Below are 25,116 nucleotides of genomic sequence, written 5' to 3' on the forward strand. Positions count from 1 at the left end.
AAAAAAAAAAAAATAACCAAACAAAACGGGTGGCACTGAGCGGATCTGGGAACGGCGAGAATTGGAGAAGGGGACGGGGAGCGCCCACGTGTCATTTGGGCGGTCAGCCAGATCCTCGGTGCACCGTGAAGGATGCAATTCCTGGCTCGCCCGGAGAGGGAAGAGTCTGATATCACAAAGAAAAGCCACCGTGACACACACACACGCATGCATGCAGCAGCCAAGACTGGGACGGCGATCTCGGAAAACGCGGCTCCCCGCGGCGGCGGCGGGCGGCAGCATCGCGGGGCGGTTGGACTACGTTTCCCAGAATTCTCCGCGCGGAGCCCCGCCCCCGTCCCGTGAGCCTCCGCGCGCGCGGAGCCCCGCCCCCGGCCCCGCCCCCGGCCCCGCCCCGCCGCCGTCCCGTGAGCCTCCGCGCGCGCGGAGCCCCGCCTCCCGCCGCGACCTGGGCGCGCCGCGAACGCGCCGCTCGGGAGAGTGAGTGACCCCGAGTCGCCGGGCCGCGGGTTCGAGCCTCGCCTCCTCCCTCGCGCCGCCACCCACCCCCCACCCACCCCGAGCCCGGGGCGGGGCGGGGCGGGGCGGGGCGGGGCGTAGCCGCGGGTCGCCACTACACCCCGAGGGGCGGCGGCGCAGCTCAGACCTCAGCATGGAGCACTACCTGCGGGGATGCCGGGCGGCGCTGCAGGTAGCGGGTCGGGGCTGGGCGTCGGCGGGGGGCAGCGCGGGTTGCATGCAGGAGGGGGGCCGGCTCGGGGCGCCCCCCACGGCCGCAGGGGACGGGGCTGCCGCCGGGCCCGAGGTCTGGAGCAGCCGTGGTCCAGCGTGCCTGCTCCTGGGACCCCCCCCGACCCTCCACCCTCCACCTTCGGGGTCTTTCCAGGAGCCGGGAGAGGAGCCGCGGGTCCGGGTCTTGCATTGGGGCCGCCACCCGGTTCGGGGCTCGCCAAGGGGTCCAGCGCGGGGCCCCTGCCCGCCGCGCCCCCCAGGCCTGCGGGCGCCCGGGCGGAGGTCGGAGCTGCACGACTTGCAGCCGCGCCCGGGAACGCGCGCGCACAGCGGCAGACCCCCTTGCACGGCAGACCCCCTTGCAGGCAGACCCCCTTGCAGGCAGACCCCGTTGCACGGCGGACCCCCTTGCACGGCAGACCCCCTTGCACGGCAGACCCCCTTGCAGGCAGACCCCCTTGCACGGCAGACCCCCTTGCACGGCAGACCCCCTTGCACGGCAGACCCCCTTGCAGGCAGACCCCCTTGCAGGCAGACCCCCTTGCACGGCGGACCCCCTTGCACGGCGGACCCCCTTGCAGGCAGACCCCCTTGCACGGCGGACCCCCTTGCAGGCAGACCCCCTTGCAGGCAGATCCCCTTGCAGGCAGACCCCCTTGCACGGCGGACCCCCTTGCACGGCAGACCCCCTTGCAGGCAGACCCCCTTGCACTGCAGACCCCCTTGCAGGCAGACCCCCTTGCACGGCAGACCCCCTTGCACTGCAGACCCCCTTGCAGGCGGACCCCCTTGCAGGCAGACCCCCTTGCACGGCAGACCCCCTTGCAGGCAGACCCCCTTGCACGGCAGACCCCCGCCCGGCTCGGCCCGCATTCCTTTGCACAGCCCCGTCCGCTTTCTGGGCCTGGAATTACATAAACCCCCACCCCCGCCGGAAGGGATGAGCACTGGTCCCCCCAAGCCCAACTCCGACGGGGGCTCCGGGATGCGCGGGGGGCTTCTTTGGGGGGTCCCCGCGGGCGAGCGACTGTCCCAGCTCTCTCCGGAGCTGGCCCCGGGTTGGCGGCGGCGGCGCCCTCCTTTGTGAATTTTCCTGCCGCCCCAAATATCCTGGGGTTTCTTGGATGCCTCTAGAATCCGCTCACAGCGCAGCCTTCCTCCTGCAGATTCAGCAGGCTGGCATGAAAAAAGGTTGGATTTCTTCTTAACGCCGATGACCCCAGTGTTTCCCCTTGTGAAGGACCGACTTGGGGCAAGTTTTAATGCAGTTCAGAAAGCAAGTTGGAAGGATTGTTTTGTTTTCCACTGCAAGAAAGTCGTTGGTGGTCTAATGTAGAAGCTTTGGGATTTTTTTTTTTCTTTTTTCTCCCATAACCCAAATGGTCTCTTTTGGCCTGTTTGGTAAAGAGCCCTGGGTCTCGGGGTGCACACAGAGCCTAGAGCGTACCCCCCTCCCTCCCCAGCATATCTGCCATAGTTGTAGGAACCAGAAAAACCCTGAACTTTTCTAGTTTTGCTAGTGTCCCTGCCTGTCTCTGCCTGTATCAAGATCTGTTCTCCTTTTTTTCCCCAACGAAGGTTCTATCTTAGGGCTTTCAGCATCGTAGTCAGGCCAGGGAAAATGAGAACATTAAACCCTAGGACCCTAGGAATATCGGGGACTGAAATTGGCCTTCGGACCTATGCTGGACAGCCGTTTATATTGCCTTTTTTTTTTTTTATGGCGGAGGTCAAAAATAGGGCCTCACACATGTGAGATGCATATTTCTCCTGCTTGCCATGACCCTAATATTGCTTTGTGTTATTGAGGTAGTAAATGTACTTAGGGCCTTTAAAAATACAGAAAGGCCTGAAACAGAAAAGAAGAAGATCTTTTTCTGTCTCTCCATCCAATTCTCAACTGTCCTTTCTTGGGAAGACAGGAGTTAAAATTGAAAATGAATTACAATTCATTTGGAAAATAGCAACACGCAAACAAACCTTGATTTTGTTAGTGTTGTTGCTGTGTGTTTTGGGGGCCATACCCAACAGTGCCCAGACCGCTCCTGGTTTTGTTCTTCTGGGTCACTTCCAAAGGTGCTCAGGGCACCAGGCTGTGTCAAGGATCGAACCCGGGCATCTTGCATGCAAGCACTAGTCAAGCTTTTGAGTTATTGCCCCAGCCCACAAATGCGTGTTATTTTTGGTTTGGGGCCATACTAGCAGTCCTTACTCCTGCTCTGCACCCAGGAATCACTTCTGGTGAGTTCCGGAGACCATCTCTGGTGCCGGGGGTTGAACTTGTGTGAGCCGCATGTAAGCCAGTGCCTTCCCCGCTGTACTTTAAGGAAAAAAGACATGGTTACAGAGACACTGTCAGATTTGAGTGTCATGGCTAAACTCTGGTATAACTTTCAGGGAATTATAGAACGCTTGACTTTGACACAGGATAGGAACAGCTGATAACCCAGCCACATTTCCTGTTGATAACCTTTTTAGTATTTGATATCAGTAAAACAGCCTCTGTCACAAAGATAATAGGATGTTCTTGTTTAATTAGTCCTGTTCATGGTGATGACTCATCCTTCGCTTCCAGGGAAGAAAAAAATCTTTGCTCAGGATGGGGCTGCATTCAAGCTGGCTACTCACCCCAAGTTCATGGCGTGAGGCCGGACCCAGTGTTCCTTGCTGGCCTCTGACTCGCACAGTCCTGCTTTCAGAATCCCGCAGCCCCTTATCCGGGGCCTTCTCCAGCTCTAGGCCCTCGTCTCGTTTTTCTTTTATCATTTGAAAAACTGTTGTTTTTAAAAGTTGACATCAGACCATCTTCAGCTTCAGAAGGAAAGTGGGTTACTTGGCTGGCTCTGGGTTGCCCCCACACCTGCCCTGCCTCAGACCCACAAGATCAGAAAGCGGCAGGATACAGTCATTTCACTGTGGGGTTTTCATTTTGGCCACACTCGGCAGTGCTCAGGACTTGCTCCTGGCTCTGCGCTCTGGGATTACTCCTTGCAGGTCTTGGGGGATCACATGGGGTGTCAGAGATTAAACCCGGGTCGACTGCATGCAAAACAAGCGTCCTCCCCGCTGTATTCCTGCTCTAGGTGCTGGAATTTTCTTTCAAAGGGGGTCGGGGGAGAAGTCACTCTTCACTTGTGGCTCGCAGATTGTATCTGTCCTGTGGTCAGCTGGGGCGTCCTCATTCTCCTCAGTGTGTTAGCCCCGCTCTCTGGACACATTAGAAAATGGGCTGGGGTGGGCCCTGAGCTTGGGGTCCTGAGAGTGGACCTGCCGACCGGACAGGACGTTTCGTTCTTCCCTTGGTTCTGCATGACTGTTAATGGCACCCCTTTTCCTTCTCAGAAGTGTCTGGGTTTAAAAAAAGACCAAGTACATAGTCATGAGCTATTTTAAGGGCTGGGAATGCTTGAAAGCACCCAGGAGGGGAACGCGCTCCTGCGGGCAGGACTTACACTGCATGTGAGAACTCTTGAGTGCTGGGACTAGGCTTCAGAGTTCCCGCCTGGGTGCTCGGCAGGATTCAGGGACACGAGGGGACTTTGAGGAGTGTGGGGCCGGAAGGAGACAGCAGGAGGTGCCCCCCACACGCACCCCATAGGCACCCCAAGGTCCGGCTGCTGAGAGAGGCTTGTGTACCGTCTGATTCTATCCTGGTAGACTCTGCTTCAGGTGCCATAGCCAGTGGCGCTCAGGGCTCTTGATCAGGGATCACTCAGGGTAGGACTCGGGGTACCAGGAAGAGGACCTGGCTTAGCTGCGTGCAAGGCAGATGCCCTACTGGCTGAACTCTCCCTTTCAGGCCTTTCTTGAGCTCAGAGCAGTAGTCGTTCTGCTTGTCTGCCTCTCTGCCTTCAGCATGGGCTTTGAACCTCAGAACTCAGGCGCTCTGCCACCGGGCAGCCTCTTCTCGTTCTCGGGGGCGCTTGGGCAGCGTTTGGGGGATGCAGGACTAGAGCCGGATCTCAGGGTCCTGCACGCAGATCCAGCAGTCCCGCCCTCCGTGCTCGCCCCACTGCCCGGCCCCTGCACGTTCCTGGGAGGAAAATGAGGCTGGGTGCAAGCAGAGCCGTGGTCAGCTCCGCCCCAGCTGTGCTCCCTGACCGGAGCAGAGTGCAGAGTTCAGCCTGGGAATGTCCGCATCACGTGTCGTGGGCCATGCCGGGTGCTGCCAGGGGACAGGAATGCACAGCTGCCCTCAGCCACTTCTGGCCCAAGGTTTGCTGGAAGTCCAGGAGCGGCCCTTTTGCCTGAGGCTGCCGGACGGGGCCTTGTGCCCTGAGCCCAGGCTGGGAGGCGCTTCGGGTTTGGGTCCTCCTCCCCCTCCCCCTGCGGGTGCTGCAGCCCACCATGAAGCCACGCACTTCAGCAGGGTTGGTTCGTTCATCCCTGAAAGAACTTGGTTTTGTTTGGGGGCCACACTCGGTGGTGCTCGGGGTAACTCCTGCCTTTGCGCTCAGGATCACTCCTTTTTTTTTTTTTTTTTTTTTTGCTTTTTGGGTCACACCTGGCAATGCTCAGGGGTGACTCCTGGTTCTGCACTCAGGAATCACCCCGGCGGTGCTCAGGGGACCCGGGTCGGCCACGTGCAAGGCAAACGCCCTACCCGCTGTGCTATCGCTCTGGCCCCGACCATTGTCCCGAATTTTGAGTGTGGACTCTGCTTTTTATACTTCTCTCTGAGGTTAGTCAGAGAAGGGGAAGAAAGTGCTTTCCAAAAGCCTGGAACTACATGGATAGTACAGCAGGCGGGGCTTTTGCTTTGCACACAGCTGACCCCCAAGTTAGATCCCGGTACCCCATATGGTCCCTGGAAGCCCCGCCAGGAGTGATTCCTGAGTACAGAGCCAGGAGTGATTTTGAGCATAGCTGGTTGTGGCCCAGAAAAGAAAAGAAGGAACCAAGGGGCCGGAGAGATGGCACAGTGGATAGGGCACTTGTCTTGCACATAGCCAACATGGGTTCAATCCCTATCACCCGTATCGTCCCCAAGACCACCAGGAATGATCCCCGAGCACAGAGGCAGGAGTAAGTCCTCAGCAATGCCAGGTGTGGCTTAAAAACAAGCACACAAAAATGAAAATAAAATAAAAACAAAAACCTGCCTAGTAATTGGTGAGGACAGTTTCTACACCAGGAACCTTCTAAGATTGTCTTTCCTGGGGGCTAGAGCGATAGCACATTGGGTAGAGTGTTTGTTTGCCTTGCACGTGGCCAACCTGGGTTCGATTCCCAGCATCCCATATGATCCCCTGAGCGCCACCAGGAGTAATTCCTGAGTGCAAAGCCAGGAGTAACCCCTGTGCATCACCGGGTGTGACCCAAAAAGAAAAAAAAAAAGGAGGATTGCCTTTTCTGGCACTGCTTTCAGAGTGCGTTCTGGGGGAAACGTTCTGGGTCTCCCAGACCCTCGCTTTCCCCTTGATAAGCCCCAGCTCCGGGCCCTGCCCCTTCCTTCCACCCAGTAGATTGTACCTGGTGGCCTTGGGTCCGAATTGTCACCTTCCCCTCACCGGGTGCCTCTGAGCCAGTTTGGGCCTTGGGGGGATCTGGAGATGGTGCTTTGGATTGCCAGCACTGGGGGTATTACTGACATCAAGTACGCCGTGGGTGTGGCCGGCAAGTGCCCACCAGTAGCTATGGACCCACCACCACCCCACATGGCCAGCAGGGCTGAGAGGAAGCAGCCCATCTCACTTTCTCTGCCCCTCCTTCCTCTCTGAGAAGCAGAATGAAAGAAGGTTCCAGAGTGGACAGGGTGCTGGAAAGAGAACCCAAGTCTGACCTTGTGCTGCACAGCCCTGCGTGCCCACCCCCAAGCTAAGCAGTGGTGAGGGCTGGGTCGATGGACAAGAAGTTTCAGCCCTGACCCCTGCAGAGGGCCCTGCTGTCCCCAAGCACAGACAGGGAGGAGTCCTGAACAATCTGGGTGAGACCCCCCCCACTCATACACACACACACACACACACACACACACACACACTGAAAAGTGAACCCCTGATGAAGAGGGCTTAGTGGATTACTGTGTCTCCAACACGTGTGAGCCAGGACCCAGCCAGCAGGGCTGGACGTGTCGTACCTGGCAAGCATGCCGGCCCCGGGTGTTCCCGCGCTGCACCCCGCAATGCTGGAGAAAGGCTTGGAGCCCTGGAGCCCACGGCCCACAGGCAGGGCGTGTGCCCCAGCCTTGAGCGCCCTCCAACCCCCCACACCGCAGATGCTGTCTTCTAGTTACTTTAGTTTCCCCGTTTTGGGGGCCAGAGCTGGCGGTGCTCAGGGGCTGGAGAGATCGTACAGAGGTTAGGACACTTACTTTCCACGTGGTCGGCCCCAGTTCAGTCCTTGGTACCACCTGGTCCCCTGAACACAGCACCTGGTATAGTCCCAGGGCACCGCGAGCTGTGGACCAAAAACCAAGTAAGTAAATCACATCAGTTCTTCGTCTATGAAAGGCCGGAGTGATAGCACCACCGTAGGGCGTTTGCCTTGCACATGGCCGATCCGGGTTCCACTCTGGCGTCCCATATGGCCCCCAAAGTAAGTACCGCCAGCAGTCATTTCTTTTTTTTTTTTGATTTTTTAAATTTTTTCTAGGAAAGGTGTGTGTGAAGGGGAACCTCTAATTTTTTTTTTTTTTTTGCCTTTTGGGTCACACCCGGCGATGCTCAGGGGTTACTCCTGGCTCATGCACTCAGGAATCGCTCCTGGCGGTGCTCGGGGGACCATATGGGATGCTGGGAATCGAACCTGTGTTGGCCATGTTGGCTGTGTGCAAGGCAAACACCTTACTCGCTGTGCTATCGCTCCAGCCCCAGAAGTCATTTCTTTTCTTTCCTTTCTCTCTTTTTTTAATTGTGTGTGTTTGGACTATGCCCTGTGCTGCTCAGAGGTTACTCCTGGCTGTGCACTCAGGGATCACTGGTGGAGGGGCTCTGGGGGCTTCACAACAGCCTTGTTGAGCTGGGATCGAACCTGGTCCGCCGTGTGCAAGGCAGACCTGCTGTACTGGCTGACCTGCCAGAAGTGATTCCTGAGCGCAGAGCCAGGTGTAACCACGAAACACCACCAGTTGCGGTGCAGAAGCCAAAAAAAGACAAAAATGAAACTTCACTCGTGGCATAAGCCCCATCAGCTCATCTCGGAGGGCTGCCGGGAGGGGGTGCGGGTAGTGTGTGCTCAGTGGAGTCCCTTCCTTCCCTTCCTTCCTCCCCAGGAGTCCCGGCCGCTGCACGTCGTGATGGGAAACGAAGCCTGCGACCTGGACTCGACAGTGTCAGCCCTGGCCCTGGCTTTTTACCTGGCAAAGGTGAGTACTTGAGAACAAAACCCCTCGGGAAGAAGAGGCGCTCCTCTTCCAGACCCAGCTGTGCTCAGCGTTTTGCCTCAGCTGGGTCTCACACAGCCATCCCTGAAATCTGAAACGATGAAATTTTCCCGTTTGTGGTGCGACCCAGGTGAGTAAATGCAGTTTGCAGAATTTGTGATCCTTAAAGCAGTGCTCGGTGTGTCACTGAGTTTTGTCTGGGCACCATCTAGATCTTTCCCAGGACAGCCCCCAAGGCCTTAGAATCCCTGCTCGATAGTACCTACAGCGAGGGTCAGGAAGACCCTTGCGTGACCGCTAAGGAGAGGGGGCAAGAATTGTCCTTTTAGTCTGTCACTGGGTAAGTGTGACTTTGAGGAGGGGAGTAGTTTCCCTAAGGTCACGTCTTGGAGCCAGAGGGACAGTGCAGTTGGAAGGGGGGGACAGAGGAGGGGGGTGCACTTGCCTTGCATGCTCCGAGCTGGATTCAATCCCCAGGACCCAATCTGGTCTCCGGAGCCCCGCCAGGAGTGATCCCTGAGTGCAGAGCCAGGAGTAAGCCCTGAGCACTGCTGGATATGGCCAAATGAGCAAACAAAAATCTCATTTCCCTAGAGTGTAGGGTAGGGAATTTGCCTTGTACACGGCCGACCTGGGTTCGAATCCCAGCATCCCACATGGTCTCCTGAGCACCGCCAGGAGTGATTTCTGAGTGCAAAGAAAGCCAGGAGTAACCCCTGTGCATCACCGGGTGTGACCCAAAAAGAAAAAGAAAAAAATCTCATTTCCCTCCGACGAGTCATTTTCTTTCTTTTTCTGTCTGTTCTCCAACACGGCCTTGTTCTCTCTTCACTTTTCTATCCAGACAACGGAGACTGAGGAAATCTTTGTGCCTGTTTTAAATATACAACGTTCCGAGCTGCCGCTGCGGGCCGACATCGTGTTCTTCCTTCAGAAGGTGAACATTCCAGAATCCCTCTTGATTTTCCGGGACGAGGCTGACTTGCATGCTTTGCACCAGGCCGGCCAGCTCACCCTCACCCTTGTCGACCATCACGTTTTACCCAAGTAAGTAGAAGTGAAACTGACACTTGATCACGTGACGAAGAAGATGGGAAGAAAGATTATTTTGCTTTCGGGGATCTCACTGGGTCACCGCAGGCGACGCTGACGGGACTTCTGGGTTGCAGAAAAGCAGTAGAAAAAATCTCATTAGGAATCCAGTGACACGAATGTTCAAGAAATGGAAACAAGTTGAAAATGTAGACAGGCTGGGGAGATGGAGGCCGGGGACACACGCTCTGCCTTCAGAGGTCCGACTTTGATTCCCAGCACCCCGCAGTCCTCAGAGTGACACCTGAGCAGTGCACGTTGCTGGGGAGGCTCCTGAGTACTGTAGGGTGTGCCCCCAGCAGAAGAGTTCACACTAAAGGATAATCAGAAATCTTCCCTCTCCTCCCCTCTCTCTCTCTCTCCTTTTTTTTTTTCTTTTTGGGTCACGCCCGGCGATGCTCAGGGGTTACTCCTGGCTCATGCACTCAGGAATTACTCCTGGCGGTGCTCAGGGGACCATACGGGAAGCTGGGAATCGAACCCGGGTCGGCCATGTTGGCTGCGTGCAAGGCAAATGCCTACCCGCTGTGCTATCGCTCCAGCCCCCCTCCTTCTCTTTCTTTTTAATTTCTTCCTTTGTCTCTTTCTTCCCTTTTAGTGTTTTGGGCCATACCCGACCCTGCTCAGGGCTTACTTGTGGCTCTGCAATCAGGATTCACTTTTGGTGGGCTTGGGGCACCATGTGGGATGCCGGGGATAGATCCTGGGTCAGCCGCGTGCAAGGTGCTGAACTATCATATCACTCCTGCCTTACAACAAACAAAAACTTCATCCCTAATTTAGGGCTGGAAACAGCTGCCAACAAAATAACAGGCATCTGAAACCTTCCTCCATCTGGCTTCTGCTAACATGGAAACGTGTGTATTTTTCTGGGAGCACACCTGGGAAAACATTAATCTATTCATTCTCAAGAGAATGGATTTTTTTTCCTTTTTTGTTCTTTTGGATTTTCATTATTCTTAAAATAGGGACTCAGAGCTCAGATTTAGAACCACTGCTTTAGAGAAACTGAGACGTTAAAGCCAACCAAGACACTAATTTGGGCAACATCAACTCCTCAGAAGATGAAGGTGAGGGGCCGGAGAGTGTCCAGCGGGGAGGGTGCTTTCCTTGCATGTGGCCAGCCCCGATGGCACTCCGTCTGGACCCCGAGCCCGCCAGCAGGGATCCCTGAGTGCAGAGCCAGGAATAAGCCCTGAGCACCTCTGGGGTAAGCAACAAAACAAAACAAAAAAGATGAAGTTGAGACTGGGTCCCTCTTCTCCTCGGCTCTGGGAAGGAGGGTCGTGGGCCGGCAGGGGGCCATGGAGAATGAGCAGGGATAGGAGTGTCAAGAGATACCCTTAACACCCGACCCTTGATCTCGGCCTGAGCGAGGACTGTTTGCTCAGTGAGTGGGGAGGCAGGCAGTCGCGGGTCGTAGCCAGGCAGAGAGCGAGATTGGTACCAGCAGAGGCAGGAGGCAGGGGCCCGGCAGCTGGGGATTGCTGTGTTTGTTTTGCATGGCTGGAGCGTGGAATATGAAGAGAAGTTGGCCATGAAAAAGATAAGCTGAAGAGAGGTCTGCGGGGCCAGATTGGAGATAATCGGTCTTTCCAAGAAGGCTGGTCTCTGAGGGTAGTATAGGACTTGTGTTCTATTTCCACATCCTAATTAGAATCAAATTTGTACTTTGTGTGTGTGTGTGTGTGTGTGTGTGTGTGTGTGTGTGTGTGTGGGTGGGGGACACACCTGGAGATACTCAGAGGTTACTCCTGTCTCTGCACTCAGGAATTACTCCTAGCAGTGTTCGTGGGACCCAGAACCAAAAATAAAACAAAAAATAAGCCAACAAAATAGAGACAAAGGGCTCGGAGAGATAATACAGGAGTCAAGGCACTGGCCTTGCATGTATCTGACCTCAGTGTGATCCCTGGCGCCCCATGCAGTTCCCCCAAACACTTCTAGGAGTGATCCGAGTGCAGAGCCAGGAGTAAACCCTGATCAGAGCTGGTTTCACGACCCTCCACTCCTACCACCATAAAAGAAACTGTTGAAGGCCCAGTGGAAACCCAACGTGCAACTCTGGTGAGCACCACAGGGAAAATAATGTGAGGAGAGCTGGAGCGACAGTTGAGTGGAGAAGGCGTCTGCCTTGCACGCAGCCGAACCGGGTTCAATCCCCAGCATCCCTGTGGGGCCCCCAGGCAGAGCCAGGAGTAAGCACTGAGCACTGCTGGGTGTAGCCCCAAAATGAAAAAGAATGTGAGGGGCCTCAGAGATAGCGCAGCAGTTAGGACACTTAATTTACCTGCATCTGATCTGGGTTCAGTTTTCTGCACCGCTAGCGATAGCACAGCAGGTAAGGCATTTGCCTTGCACGCAGCCAACGTGGCCGACCCGAGTTCGATTCCTCCGCCCCTCTCGGAGAGCCCGGCAAGCTACCGAGAGTATCTCGCCCGCACGGCAGAGCCTGGCAAGCTCCCCGTGGCGTATTCGATATGCCAGACACAGTAACAACAAGTCTCACAATGGAGACGTTACTGGGCCAACTTGAGAAAAATGGATGAACAACGGGACGACAGTGACAGTGATTAAGGGTCAGTTCTGAGCACAGAACCCGGAGTATTGAGCATTGCAGAGTATGGTCCATTCCCCCATTTCTCCAAGATTTTGAAGAATGTGGGAGAACATTCGTTAGACCTTACACACTAGCAAAATCAAAGCGTCATCAGTAGCGAGAATCAAAGCGTCATCAATAGGGACGTGGGAGTGGGGACAGAATTAAAATAACAACTCAGGGCCAGAAAGATAGTACAGGGGCTGGAGCGATAGCACAGCGGGTTGTGTGTTTGCCTTGACCCGGGTTCGATTCCCAGCATCCCATATGGTCCCCTGAGCACCGCCAGGGGTAATTCCTGAGTGCATGAAACAGGAGTGACCCCTGTGCATCGCCGGGTGTGACCCAAAAAGCCAAAGTAAATAGCCAGGCTGGAGTACATGCAGGGCATGCAGGAGGCCCCGGATCGGCCCCCGAGCACTGTCAGGAGTAGCCCCTGTGCACTGCCGAGTGTGGCCTGAAAACCAAATACGGGGGCGCCGGACGGATAGTGCAGAGATTAAGCTGATTACATTAGGTGCTGCCCTGCAGACAGCTAACCCAGGCTTCAATTCCTGGCTCCCCAGAGGGACCCCACCCCCTGCCTGGAGTGATCCTGAGCACAGAGCCAGGAGTAAGCCCTGAGCTCTGCCAGGTGCGGTCCCCCCTCTCTGCCAAAACATTGTTTCTGTGAGTGGGGGAACGTTTCGAGGTGTTCGGTAGACCCAGGAGCCCATCCTAAGAGTTCTCAGCCAGCCGTGGGTCTGCGCGGGCCCTGCTGTGCCGTTGATTCCCTGGGGCCCTGGGTACTTGGGACTTCAGGCACCTGGGCTCAGATCAGGCTGAGGGGCCTGCTGCAGGCCTCAAGCTCAGCCGGGGGTGCCAGGACTGTGCCCTGCGAGCATTTGTGACTGGCTTTCAAGGTACGCACTTGCTACCATGCACCATTACTCATTACTGATTTGACTTGCTTATTTGTGGGGCAGGGGTCAGGGCACACCCAGTGGTGCTCAGGGGCTTTTCCTGCCCTGCTCAAGGGTCACTCCTGATGGCGCTCAAGAGGGACCATATGGGGTGCCAAGGATCACACGTGGGTCAGCCCTTGGCATATCAAGTGTCCTACCACTATACTATCACTCCAGTCCCTTCTTTTCATATCTGTTACCGGAAGAGTACAGCTCTTTATTCAGCCATTGATTAATCCAGCCCGTTTTTTTTTCTTTTTTTCTTTTATTTATTTATTTATTTATTTATTTTTTACAAATATGTTATTTTATGAAGGAATTTTTTTTTTTTTGCCTTTTTGGGTCACACCCAGCAATGCTCAGGGGTCACTCCTGGCTCTGCACTCAGGAATTACTCCTGGCGGTGCTTGGGAGACCATATGGGATGCTGGGGATCGAACCCGGGTCGGCCGCGTGCAAGGCAAACGCCCGACCCGCTGTGCTATTGCTCCAGCCCCAATGAAGGAATTTTTTTTTTACAGTTGTAGATTTACAATTTTTTGTGCTTGGGTTTCAATTATACAATGATCAGATACCCATCCCTCCACCAGTGCCCATTTTCCACCACCATGGATAATATCCCTCCCACCCCCATCCCTCCCATCCCACCCTGCCTCTGTGGCAGGGCGATCCCCTGTGTTCTCTCTCTCCTTTTGGGTGTTGTGGTCTGCACAAGAGGCATTGAGTGGCAAACATGTTCAGTCCATAGTCTACTTTCGACATGCATCTCCCCTCCTGGGAGGATCCTCCAAACATCCTTTATTTGGTGCTCCCTTCTCTATCTGAACTGCCCTTTCCTCTAGGATACCCCCAGCCCGGTTTTTAAACCATATTTCTCCCCTCGTACGTTTAATAAATCATGAGAAGATGATTTAATAGTAACATTCACAAATTAGGGCTGGGAAGGAGGCGTGACCAAGTACCCGGAGTTCGGGCCTTTGGTCCGGGTGAGGTTGGGTGCGGGGTGCGGCAGAGGGCCCCCAGCCTGTCCTTTTTTCCCCACTTGCATCCCCACAGAGCTGACGCAGCCCTGGAGGAGGCGGTGGCAGAGGTGCTGGACCACCGGCCTGTGGAGCAGAAGCAGCGCGCGCCCTACCGAGTGTGTGTAGAGCTGGTGGGCTCCTGTGCGACCCTGGTGACCGAGCGGATCCTGCAGGGGGCGCCAGAGATCCTGGACTGGCCGACTGCAGCTCTTCTGCACGGTGGGCCTGGCTGGAGACCGCGCACCCTGGCCTGGGACACAGGGGTGGGACTTTCAGCCCTCTGCACCCTGCGGAGCCGTCTGACCCGTACACGGCATTAATAAGCTGCAGGGAGGATGGCAGTGCCCGGAAGACTGGAGTGCATATGTAAGGCCCAGTTCCAGCCTGGCACCAGAGAGGCTGGGGGGAGCTTTTCAGGGGAAGCAGGAAGGAGACGCGGGGCTGCCACGCTCCTGCTGGGAGCACTGTGGCCTCGGAAGGCAGGAGCCGGGGTTTGTTTTTTCCCCTTTAATCTGGCAGCGGAGGGACCTGAACTGAAGGCCCAGGCGTGCGAGACATGTGCCGTGGGGCCTGAGCCATAAGACAGCAGGAAGGGCATTTGCCTGGCACAGGGCCTACCCAGGTTCTATCCCCTGCACCCCATATGGTCCCCGAGCCCCTCCAGGAGTGATCCCTGAGTGCACCGCTGGAAGTAAGCCCTGAACACCATTGGGTGTGGTCCAAAAACCGAAAGAAAAAGACCGGTGCTGTATCTCTGAGACAGCTCCCAGCAGACTGAGCCAATGATCCAGAAAGTATTCGAGAGCCGAGGAGGTAGACCAGTGGCTAGAGCCCTTGCTTTGCCCGTTCTATGCCTAGAACTGGGAAACAAAACCAGATCATCATATTTGTTCTGGATGGCCTGAAGCAGATTTCTTTCTTGAGGGGGAGGAGTCAAGGGAGGGAGGGAGGGAGGGAGGGAGGGCGGGGATTGCCCTACCCATGGTGCCCAGGGTTTTTGCTGGCTCTGCACTCAGGAACCACTCCAGGCATTATCTGGGGACCATATGGGATGCCGGGGTTTGAACCCTGGTTGGCTGAGTGCAAGGTAAGTGCCCTCTCACGTCCTATTGCTCCAGCCCCTCTGGAGCAAACCTCTTAACCATTCTTGTTGCAGTCGTCTTCATTGATGAAAAGGAGCTTGATCATCGGTGATCAAATGTAGCCCCCTCTTGTGGTTTCTAAGACACTTTGCTAGAATCTGGCCTTCGGGAAAGAGATTGTCTCTCCTGGGCTTGGTCCTCGTCTCTGTGGGTGGAAGGTCAAGGCCGCAGGACTTTCTCCTCATGTGTTTTTGGGTCTGGGAGTCTTACTTGGGACCAGGTGCCCATTTTCTCTTTTGTTTTCGTGGGAACTTGCCACGTAGACTCACTCCAGGTTGTACCCACTGGTCTGAGGTTATCTGCAGGTGCTTTTCTGTTCCATTTTGTTTTTAATAACTACCCTGATGGGTGGGGCTCCCTAGCAATGTTCAGGGGCCCAGTGCCCCTCCTGGGATGAACAGTTCAGTGCTCAGGTCTGGCAGTTGCCGGTCAGGCTCTGAGGTGCTTGGGGACCAAGGGGGCCAGCTGTGTGGTACTCAGGGGACGTCTGGTGCTGGGATTCACACATGCGCATCGCGTGCTCCAGTCCTTCCTGCCATCTCCTTGGGCCTTGTGGTGTTTCCTTTGGTTGTTTTTTGGGGGGGGGCAGGAGGCACACCTGGTGATACTCAGTGCTTACTCTTGTCTCTGCATTCGGGACTCGTTCTTGGCGGTGCTTAGGGGACTATATGGGGTGCCAGGGAGCAAACTTGGGTCACTGCCTGCAAGGCAAGCGCCCTCACCACTGTGCCATCTGCCATCTCTCGCCCCTGTTGTGTTTTCTTTTTTTTTTTTTTTTTGGCTTTTTGTGTCGCACCCGGCTATGCCCAGTGGTTACTCCTGGGGTGCTCAGGAGACCATGTGGGATGGGATGTCAGGGATTTGAACGAACCAGGTCAGCTGGTTGCAAGGCAAATGCCCAATTCATGTTGTTTTTTTCTTTTCTTTTCTGTTTTTTTTTTTTTTTTGCTCTTTGGATCACACCTGGCGATGCACAGGGGTCACTCCTGGCTCTGCACTCAGGAATTACCCCTGGCAGTGCTCAGGGGACCATTTGGGATGCTGGGAATTGAACCAGGGTCGGCCGCGTGCAAGGCAAACGCCCTACCCGCTGTGCTATGGCTCCAGCCCGTGTTGTTTTTTCTTTAGCTGACTCAGAGCAGTAGAAAGGGACATGTCAGAGCATTTGCCCGTGGGGATGCGGTCAGTGTGTGCCCACAACGGCCTTTCCAGGAGAGAACAGGTGTGAGCAGTGTGTGTGACCTGATCGGAACGTGACCTCACTTCCACCTCCCTTCCCCACAGGAACAATCATCCTGGACTGTGTCAACATGGACCCCAAAATGGGAAAGGCAACCCCGAAAGACAGCACATACGTGGAGAAGCTGGAGCGCCTCTTCCCAGATCTGCCCAAGAGGAAAGACATCTTTGATTTTCTACAAAAGGCAAAATTTGATGTGTCAGGTAGGAAGCTTTGGACTGACATCTTAGGACTAGAAGTAGGACAGCCAGCAGCCGTTTGCTTGTATGCAGCTGACTCGGGTGCGATTCCTGGCACCCATGAGGGTCCCCTGGGCACCACCAGATGTGACCCAAGAAGCAAAAGCAAAGGAGTATCAGCGGGCAGGAGAGAGAATTCAGTGGCGACACAGAACTCAAGCTGGAACATGGTCCTCTGAATTAGGAGCTCTGTTCCCCACCCCGATGAATTTGGTCCCCTTAATGCCCCGAGGCGTGACCTTTGAGTCGCCGGGTTGACCAGTCTAATCAAAGAAGTATCCTCAGAGAACACTAGATTACCAGGTGAGGTTTCGAGGATTGGCTAGGGACAGAAGTTCTTAGGTTGACACCAGGATAAAGGAACCGAGAGTCCGCTATGGCTCTGCGGCTGCTCCCTTCGGACATTGATTTTTTTTCATGGACCTTTGGGTTTTGGGGCCATGCTGGGCAGTGCAGTGTCAGAGATCAAGCCAGGGTTGAACCCTGCCATGTACCTTAACCCTGGTACTGACTATCCAGCCCTCCCGGTGGCAGTCAAAAAATAAGGAGAAAAGTACCACGTGTACTTCCAACACAAAAGTTAATATATAAAGGGGGAAAAATACCAAAGTCAAAGTTTCTTTTCTTCCTTTTGTTCTTTCCAGAGGCCCAAGCTCTAAAGATAACTACCGTGACCCAGTTATTTATTTCGTTTTTTAGCTACACCCAACTTTGCTCAGAAGCTACTCCTGGCTCTGGGGTCACTCCCAGTGGTGCTCAGGGGACCAAGTAGGGCCGGGCATGAAGCCTGACCTCCCCCATTCAGAGCATGCGCTCTCCAGCTTTGTGCTGGTCTCTGGCTCTCCGACCCAGTTGTTTAAGTTTTTGTTTGTTTTGTTTTTGTGTGGGGGCCACACCTGGCAGTGCGCAGGCGTGACTCCTGGCTCTGTGCTCAGAGATCACTCCTGGCGGTGCTTAGAATCTTGCGGGTTGCAGTGACAGAGTTGGTCACGTGCAGGGCAAGTGCTCCCGCCGCCGGGACGGAAGGCGTGCTCTCGCCCGGCTGTGACCTTTATTATGTTCTGATCTACATTCTGATCTTTCTTTGATTCGGGGAAGGGAGGCTCTGGAGCCATGCCCTCAGGTGGTCGGGCTCCTTCTGGCGTGATCCTGGCAGTGCTTGGGCAACGTTGTGTGGAGCCGGGGAGTCAATCAGGGTCTCGGGCGCGCTGCCTCTGCAAGGCAAGGGTCCTCCCTCGTGGTCTCTCTCCACCCCTCATTATCTGTTCTTCCTTGTTCTCAACACACCTTGGTCTCCTTACCCCACTGGGCTTCTGACCCTGGTCTCATGCCTCTTTCTAGGACTGACCACTGAGCAGATGCTGAGGAAGGACCAGAAGACCATCTTCAGGCAGGGCATCAAGGTGGCCATCAGTGTCATCTACATGGATCTGAAGGTGAGCTCTTGGCTCTGCACAGCCCCGTTGCTCTCCTGCCGGTGCTCACCTCCTTCCCTCCACCTCTCTGCATGCTCCGGGCAGTGCTGGGCCTGGATCGGGTACTGCATGCCCAGCGTGTGCTTAGGGCAAGGCGGGCTCCGCAGGGCCTGTGTCTCGCCCAGACGTCATGTCCCTTCTCCCCGTTATTGCCGCCGTGTCTGGGGTTCCCAAGTTTGGTTGTAGCTTGTTGGGAGTCACACACTGGGTGCAAGGGATCGGGTGACAGTCCTGGTGGTTGCACGCAGTGTTGTGACTGGTGCCCAAGGGATGGTGTGCCCTTGAGTGTGTGTGCTGGGGCCCAGGGTAACCGTTTCTCTGGTGCCCAGGCCCAGGCAGAGGTGCAGAGAAATCCTTCCAGAGCGTGTCCTGCTCTCAGCCCTGTCTGTCGTTTCTCTTACAGGCCTTCCTGCAGAGGTCTGGCCTCATGGCCGAGCTCCACGCTTTCTGCCAGGCCCATGGCTATGACGCCCTGATCGCCATGACCATCTGTTACACACCGCACAGCGAGCCAGAGCGCCAGCTGGCCGTTTTCTGTCCTCCTGCGGCTCTGCAAGCAACAGTGAGTCTCTGTCCTTCTCCATCCTCGGGACCACAGTGCCCCTGTCTGTGCCACCTCGACTGGAAAGACCCTTTCAAGGACCCACCTTAGGGTCAGAGCAATAGAATAGTGAGTGAGGTGGAGCCTTGCACGCGGCTGGCCTGGGTTCAACCCCTGGCATCCCACACGGTCTCTGAGCACAGCTAGATGTGAAACTAAACTAAAAAAAAGAGACCAGAACAATAGTATAGCGGAGAGGGCGTTTGCTTTACACGTGACCAACCAGGTTTGATCCTCGACATCCCGTATGGTCCCTGAGCACCACCAGGAGTAATTCCTAAATGTCGAACCAGGAGTAAGCCCTGAGCATCACCAGTGTGACCCCAAAACAAAACAAAACAAAAAATAAATTAAAAATTGAAGGGCCCTCTTGCACCGGGCAGGTATGGAGAGGGAGGTGAGGGCAGGTGCACACAGCCGCGGCTCGGAGTGCTCTGATGCCTGTGCTCCAACCCAGGGCCTCGAGGGCCAAAGAACCAAAGACGTAGTACAGGTTAAAGGGTTTGTTTGGCACGCGGTGGGCACTGATTTGATCTCCCAAGCCCTGATAAGAGTGACCCCTGAGCACAGAGCCAGAAATAGCCCCAGAGTGCCCAGTGTATGACCCATCCTCTCCTCACCAAAAAAAAAACAATACGCCACAGCCTCACACACAAGGAGGCAAGTGCTTCGTCCTAGCCTCTTCCCCCACCCCTCTCAGCCTGCATAATAGGTCCTTGGACCTAGTTCTAAAACATTCCCTCCCCACTTTTTTCTTTTTTTCTTTTTGGGTCACACCCGGCGATACACAGTGTTTACTCCTGGCTCGTGCACTCAGGAATTACTCCTGGCAGGGCTCAGGGGACCATATGGGATGCTGGGACTCGAACCTGGGTTGGCCACGTGCAAGGCAAACGCCCTACCCGCTGTGCCGTCGCTCCAGCCCCCTCCGTCCCCACTTTTTATTCTCTATGTGAATATTCTTAACCATACTGTTGTTGAAAAGCAGAGATTTCGGCAGGCTACTGGGATCAGAATGGGCACTGGTAGAGGGCTGGGTATTTGATCATTGTATAACTGAAACACAAACACAAAAATATGTAAGTCTACAACTGTACCTCATGGTGTTTCACTAATTTAAAAAAAAAAAAGAAAGAAAAAATAGTACAGCAAAAAAAAAAAAAAAAGAAGGCAAAGCAGAGATTTCAGAGACCCAACTCCTCCTCAGAAAGAACTTGGAGTCCAGTTAAAAGGAGCTACTGTCAATCTGGAGGTGAGACCGAAATCTCACCGCTGCGAAGAGGGGCCTCGCGCTGGCTGTGGCCACCCAGATTGACTCAGGGTTTCAGGAGACAAATGAAGGGTCAGCTCAGAAACCTTCCCGCTGGCCTGTGGCAGAAGCAGCTCCTTGGGCCAAGTGCAGACTCAGGACTTGCTCCTGGCTCTGCTCAGGGTCACTCCGGGTGGGGCTCGGGACCTGTGGGATGCTGGGCTAGAACCCTCGAGAGACCCCCCACCCCCCATCCCCCACCCCCATGCCCCAGATTGGCCCCAGGCTTGTTTTCCTCCTGATCTTTCCTGTGGCCACTTGTACCTCTTTCATGTTTTCTTCTGTGGGTTACTGATTAGCTCAGGGCAGGGTTTCGGAGTGGACTCCAGATGGTCAGGCCGTGGACTCTGGGCAGCGAAGACCCAGCGTAGACCGGTGCAGACAGCTAGGACTGGTCAGATGTGGTCAGATCAGCCTTTGTACCTGGGAAGCCCTGTTCGCCTCCTCTCTCCCTTGCCTGAGTCTTTTCCAGGAGGTAAAAGCAATTTCATTCAGATAGTTTGGCACCGTAAGAAGAAACAGTGGTTGTGGGGGTGGAGAAACAGTATCCTCCAGGCACAGCCAGAAGTGATTCCTGAGCATAGCTGGGTGATTGCTGGGGAGAGACTGTCAGGCTGCCCAGGGATCACTCCTGTGGGGCTGGGATCAAATGAAGGACAGGGGGCTTGGGCCCTGAGAAACACTTCTGGGGCCAGAGAGAGATTCCAGGGGTTAAGGTTGCATGTTTCTGGCCGGGTTCAGTTCCCAGCACCGCCTTTGACTCCCCCAAGCCATCCAGGAGAGACCCCAGAACACAGAGCCAGGAGTAAGCCCTGAGCACCTCCAGGTGTGGTCCCAAACCGGCCAAACCAGTATGGGCTGGAGAGGCAGTACTGGGGGTAGACACACGTGGTGTCTGTGCATGGGACCCCAGCTCCGAGCCAGGGACCCTCCCACCCGCTGGCAGGAGTAGCCCACGGACACTGCCTGGTGTGACCCACCACCCCCAAACAGAAGAGAAACTCTAGGGTTCATATCCACATAAATAAATGCATATTAATGGGCTGGAGAGATAGCACAGCAGGAAGGGCGCTTGTCCTGCACACGGCTGACCTGGGTCCAACCCCGGCATCCTATATCATCACCTGAGCACTGCCAGGACCAATTCCTGACTGCAGGCCCAGGAGTAACCCCTGAGATCACTGGGGGTGGCCCCAAAACAAGAGAACTCCCCCAAACATACATGTATATAAAGTGTTGTAATTAGATCTTGTATCATCGGAGAAGCTCAGGAGATGAGTACATCTTTGCTTGCAGAAGCTCTGGGTTCAACCCCTGGCACCCATGGTCCCCCCAACACCTCTGGGAGTGACCCTTGAACGCTCAACCAGGAATAGTTGCTCCACTCCAAAAAAAAGAGCCAACAGCCCTTGATGTCATTTATTTATTTTTGCCACGCAGAGGGGGAGGGACTCACCAGGGCGCTCAGAGCTAACTTCTGTATTCAGGGGTCACTCCTGTAGGGCTCAGGGGGCCCCTATACGGTGTCAGAGGTCAAACGAGGTTTTGCCACATGTAGGCAGTTCGTCACGCCTGTACTCTCCCTGCTCAACTTTAAAGAAGTTACCTAACCTCTGTCAACCCCATCCTGTCCTCTAAGCAAGGCAATTGAGTAACCTTGCATAAAAGGCAAGATTAGGCAGATTTGACAGATGCCACCATCCCACGTCACCCAGGGTCACGTCACCTCTTTTCTGTCATCCCTTTTTGCCTGTATCCTTCTCCTGAACTCAGTGTGGCTGAGGATGGAGTTGAAGGTGCAGAAACCAGAAAGTCCCTTGCCACCCCCTCAGCTCGGAGCCGGTGGCCGGACCCAGCCATGGCTTCGATACCCGTGCGCGTCTTCAGTTAAGACATCAACCGTCTCTACTCTTTGGTGCATTTACTCAAAGGGTGCAGTGCATGTTCTCAAACGCTGCTTCTGTTTCTGGAATATTGTGTGTTGGGCCAGAGTGATAGTACAGCTGGTAGGGCACTTACCCTGTACACAGCCGACCCTGGTTTGATCCCCAGCATCCCCTGTGGTCCTCTAGCTCTGTTAGAAGTAAACCCAGAGCACCACCGGGTATGACCTCAGACCGAAATATAAAATACTACTATTATCTGAAGTGCCTTTTGTGATAAGCAGTATGACTGAAGTCTGACTGACCTCATTTGAAAGTGTTTTTTTCTGAGGCCAGAGAGAAAGTACAGCAGGTAGGGCACTCGCCTAGCACATGGCCGACCTGGGTTCGATCCTCTGCACCCCACGGGATCTCCCAAGTCTACCAGAAGTTATCCCTAAGCACAGAGCTAGGAGTAAGGTCAGAGCACTGCCGGGTGTGGTCCCAAAACCAAAACCGAAAAATGATCTTTGTCCCCGTTTACAGTAGAGAAATGTCTGCCTTAGAAGCCTGAAGTTTTTTGGTTTTTTTTTTTTTTTTTTTGCTTTTTCTTTCGATGGGGGGGGGGTCACACCCAGCGATGCCCAGGGGTGACTCCTGGCTCTGCACTCAGGAATCACTCTCGGCGGTGCCTGGGGGACCATGTGGGATGCCAAGGATTGAACTTGGGTCGGCCGTGTGCCAGGCAGACGCCCTGCCCGCTGTGCTATCACTCCGGCCACCAAAGCCTGAAGTCTTGCCGCCGTCTGCTCACTCTGTTCCTTTGTCCTTTCGCCCTCTAGATCTGCAGGGTGCTGGAGTGCTCACAGGCGCCATCCCTGAGGCTCACCCCTCTCCCCAGCACCCACCCACACCTCCAGGCTTATCTTCAGGGAAATGCCCAAGCCTCTCGCAAGAAGGTCCTGCCTCTGCTCCAGGAAGCCTTGTCAGCACATTCTGACTCTGTGAATATCCCTTGCTGGCAGCCGGAGGTGGGAGGCGTGTCCAGGGAGCACATGGACAAGGAACTGGACAGGGCAGGGCACCCCCTGGCCCCGGGGCTGAGTCAGGATGATGAGGAGCCCTCCCTGCCCCCCACGCCCATGAACAGCTTGGTGGACGAGTGCCCACTGGATCAGGGGCTGCTGAAGCTCTCGGCCGATGCCATCTTTGAGAAATGCTGCCAGATCTCCCTCTCCCAGGCCAAGAAGTGACCACCACGGGCCGAGCAGAGGGCCAGGCATGCGCCCGGAATGCATGCGTCGAGCGTGCTGGGAGCCGGTGTTCTGATCTCGTCACACTGGCTGGAGGAGGCCCCCTCCTCCCTCCCCCCCAGCCACACTCGGTGTTTAATTTATTTCCTTTAATCAACACTGACTTTCCTCTCTTTCCTTTGCTTGGGGCGCAAGGTCAGGCCTGCACAGTCCCAGCAGAGCTGCACAAAAGATGAATGTGTACCCATAGGGTCCTCAGACCCTTAACACAATCACTGTCCGTCTTGGAGCCGTGATTCGCCGTCTCGGAGTCATTCTCTGGTCAGTCAGAAGGACTGGGAGCCGGAGAGGGCAGAGAATGGGCTTTGGGAACACGGATTTGCAACTGCCCCAGTGCCAGGACGCCTCCTGCACTCCCCAAGACCTTACTCTGCCGGCTCCGTTTCTACTCTGGGTGGGGGCATGCCCCGCTCACGTTGGGAGCAGGTTTGAGACCGTGTTCCTTGGTCCTCCCCTGCTGGCCTGCCTGCCTCTCCATTGCCATGCTTCTGACCCCGGGAGGCTCCTGCAGGAGCCAGGAGCACTGGTTTGTGAGTTTGGGAACCTCCATAAGCCCCACCACCTGGTGGGAATGAGTCCCGGAAGCTGCAGATCTCTGGGAGAGCCCAGACTGCCTCGCAGGCCCGGGCCTTCCCCTTCCATCCCCTTCTCTTCCTGCTCCTCCTCTGAAAGGCAGGTAGAGTTCTCACCCAGGGACCTGAGTGATGGGACAGGGGGAAGCTGATGGCCTTGCACGCGGCCGACCCAGGTTCCAGGGTCCATCCCCAGCACCCCTGGGCATAGGAACCAGGAGCAGATCCTGAGCACCGAAAGGTGTGGTCCGAAAAAAAACAAAAACCAGTTCTCCTCAGGCAGCCCTGACTGTCGTCTGGCAAGACGCTTCCCGTTGCTCGTTTCCCGCCTGGGAAGTCAAGAACCTGGGTTGTCTCTGGGATTCTGTGGTCTGCCCCTTGCTCCCACTTCTCTGCTACTGGTTTTTGTTGTTGTTGATTCTGTTTTCCCCGGAATGTGCAGGGTCACTGGATCGTCCATGTTTCTGTGTGATTGTACCGAGGGACCCCGCTGATGTCGCATGTACAGGGTATAATGATCCATGCTCGAGGGACCCGCCTGGTTCTCCCCTTGACATGTTCTGCATGTGTCCACTCCCTCCCCACCACCCGCCTCTCCGTGTGTGTCCCCCCTGCCCCATGCCCTGTGAGTGCCAGCAGTGGCCCCGAGCAGTAGGTCTGTGATGGTTTGGGCATGTCCAGTGTGAAGGGGCTAGTTTGACTTCGCTTTGAGGGAATGACGTGATAGACATTAGAGGATAAAAATAGCGTGATTACTGAACCAAAGGAATTTATGTTTTGTAACTTGGGTACTTTGTTTTGCATTTTGTTAAGGTATTAAATACTTTTTCTTCCTGTCCAGAGTCTTATTGTCTCTTTGTATAACTATAATCTTTCTGTTTGTTTTATTTGGGGTCACGCCAGCAGTGTTCAGGGCTTACTCCGGGGATCCTATGGGACACCAGGAATGGAACCGGGGTTAACTGCGTCCATGGCAAATGCCCTCCCCACTGTCCTGCTGTCCCAGCCCAGCAGGCCGCCAGCAGATTCCTTCCCTCCCAGCTGCTGCATTTCACTGTCTTTTGTTAACTCACTGGATGGACCCCCACAGGGCTCAGGAGGCCTGTGGACCAGCGGTTCAATGTGAGGGCCCCGGAGTGCAGTGGTCAGCCCAGCAGTGCGTGGGGCCCCCAGGACCACACCTGGCCGTGCACCAGAGACCGTGTGATATCAGGATCAAAGTGGAATCTGTGTCTCTCCAGCCCTTTTTGTGAACTCTGGGAGTAAAATGCAGCCAACCCTTCTCATCTTTATCCTTTGCTTTAACTTGCTCCTCGTTCCAGAACCCTCCTTGCTCTCTGTTCCCAGGCTGGAGAGGTGATTTAATGCACCGGATGGGGCCGGAGTGATAGCACAGCGGGGAGGGCATTGCCTTGCACGCGACCAACCCAGGTTCAATCCTTGGCATCCCATATGGACCCCCGAGCACCGCCAGGAGTAATTCCTGAGTGCAGAGTCAGGGGTAACCTCTGAGGATTGCTGGGTATGACCCCAAAAGGCAAAAAAAAAAAAAAATAGCACTGGAATGGGATACTTTGCATGCGTGTGGCTCTGGTTCAGTTCCCAGCACCACAAGGTCCCCTGAACACTGCTGGGAGTGACCGTCAAGTACAG

At 55.2% G+C, this 25,116-nt stretch overlaps 1 protein-coding gene across 1 annotated transcript; it reads left to right on the forward strand.

Annotated features, from left to right (window-relative positions):
• Positions 1-614: 614 nt before the first annotated feature.
• PRUNE1 (prune exopolyphosphatase 1) lies at positions 615-24,305 on the forward strand. Its single transcript, XM_056109692.1, has 8 exons — positions 615-691; positions 7,943-8,035; positions 8,898-9,100; positions 13,745-13,929; positions 16,137-16,295; positions 17,673-17,767; positions 18,210-18,368; positions 22,421-24,305. Exons 1-8 carry the CDS (start codon positions 653-655, stop codon positions 22,829-22,831), a joined length of 1,344 nt encoding a protein of 447 aa, XP_055965667.1. The 5' UTR covers positions 615-652; the 3' UTR covers positions 22,832-24,305.
• The last annotated feature ends 811 nt before the right edge of the window (positions 24,306-25,116 follow it).

The sequence above is a fragment of the Sorex fumeus genome, unplaced genomic scaffold (genome assembly GCF_029834395.1).
Source record: "Sorex fumeus unplaced genomic scaffold, SorFum_2.1 ptg000001l, whole genome shotgun sequence".
NCBI lineage: Eukaryota > Metazoa > Chordata > Mammalia > Eulipotyphla > Soricidae > Sorex > Sorex fumeus.

Bases quoted from the DNA above. Each gene is read 5' to 3' on its own strand.
- PRUNE1 (XM_056109692.1), top strand. From the start codon at position 653: ATGGAGCACTACCTGCGGGGATGCCGGGCGGCGCTGCAG. The intron at 13,930-16,136 runs GTGGGCCTGGCT...CCTTCCCCACAG, and splicing joins GACTGCAGCTCTTCTGCACG to GAACAATCATCCTGGACTGT. The intron at 18,369-22,420 runs GTGAGTCTCTGT...TTCGCCCTCTAG, and splicing joins CTGCGGCTCTGCAAGCAACA to ATCTGCAGGGTGCTGGAGTG.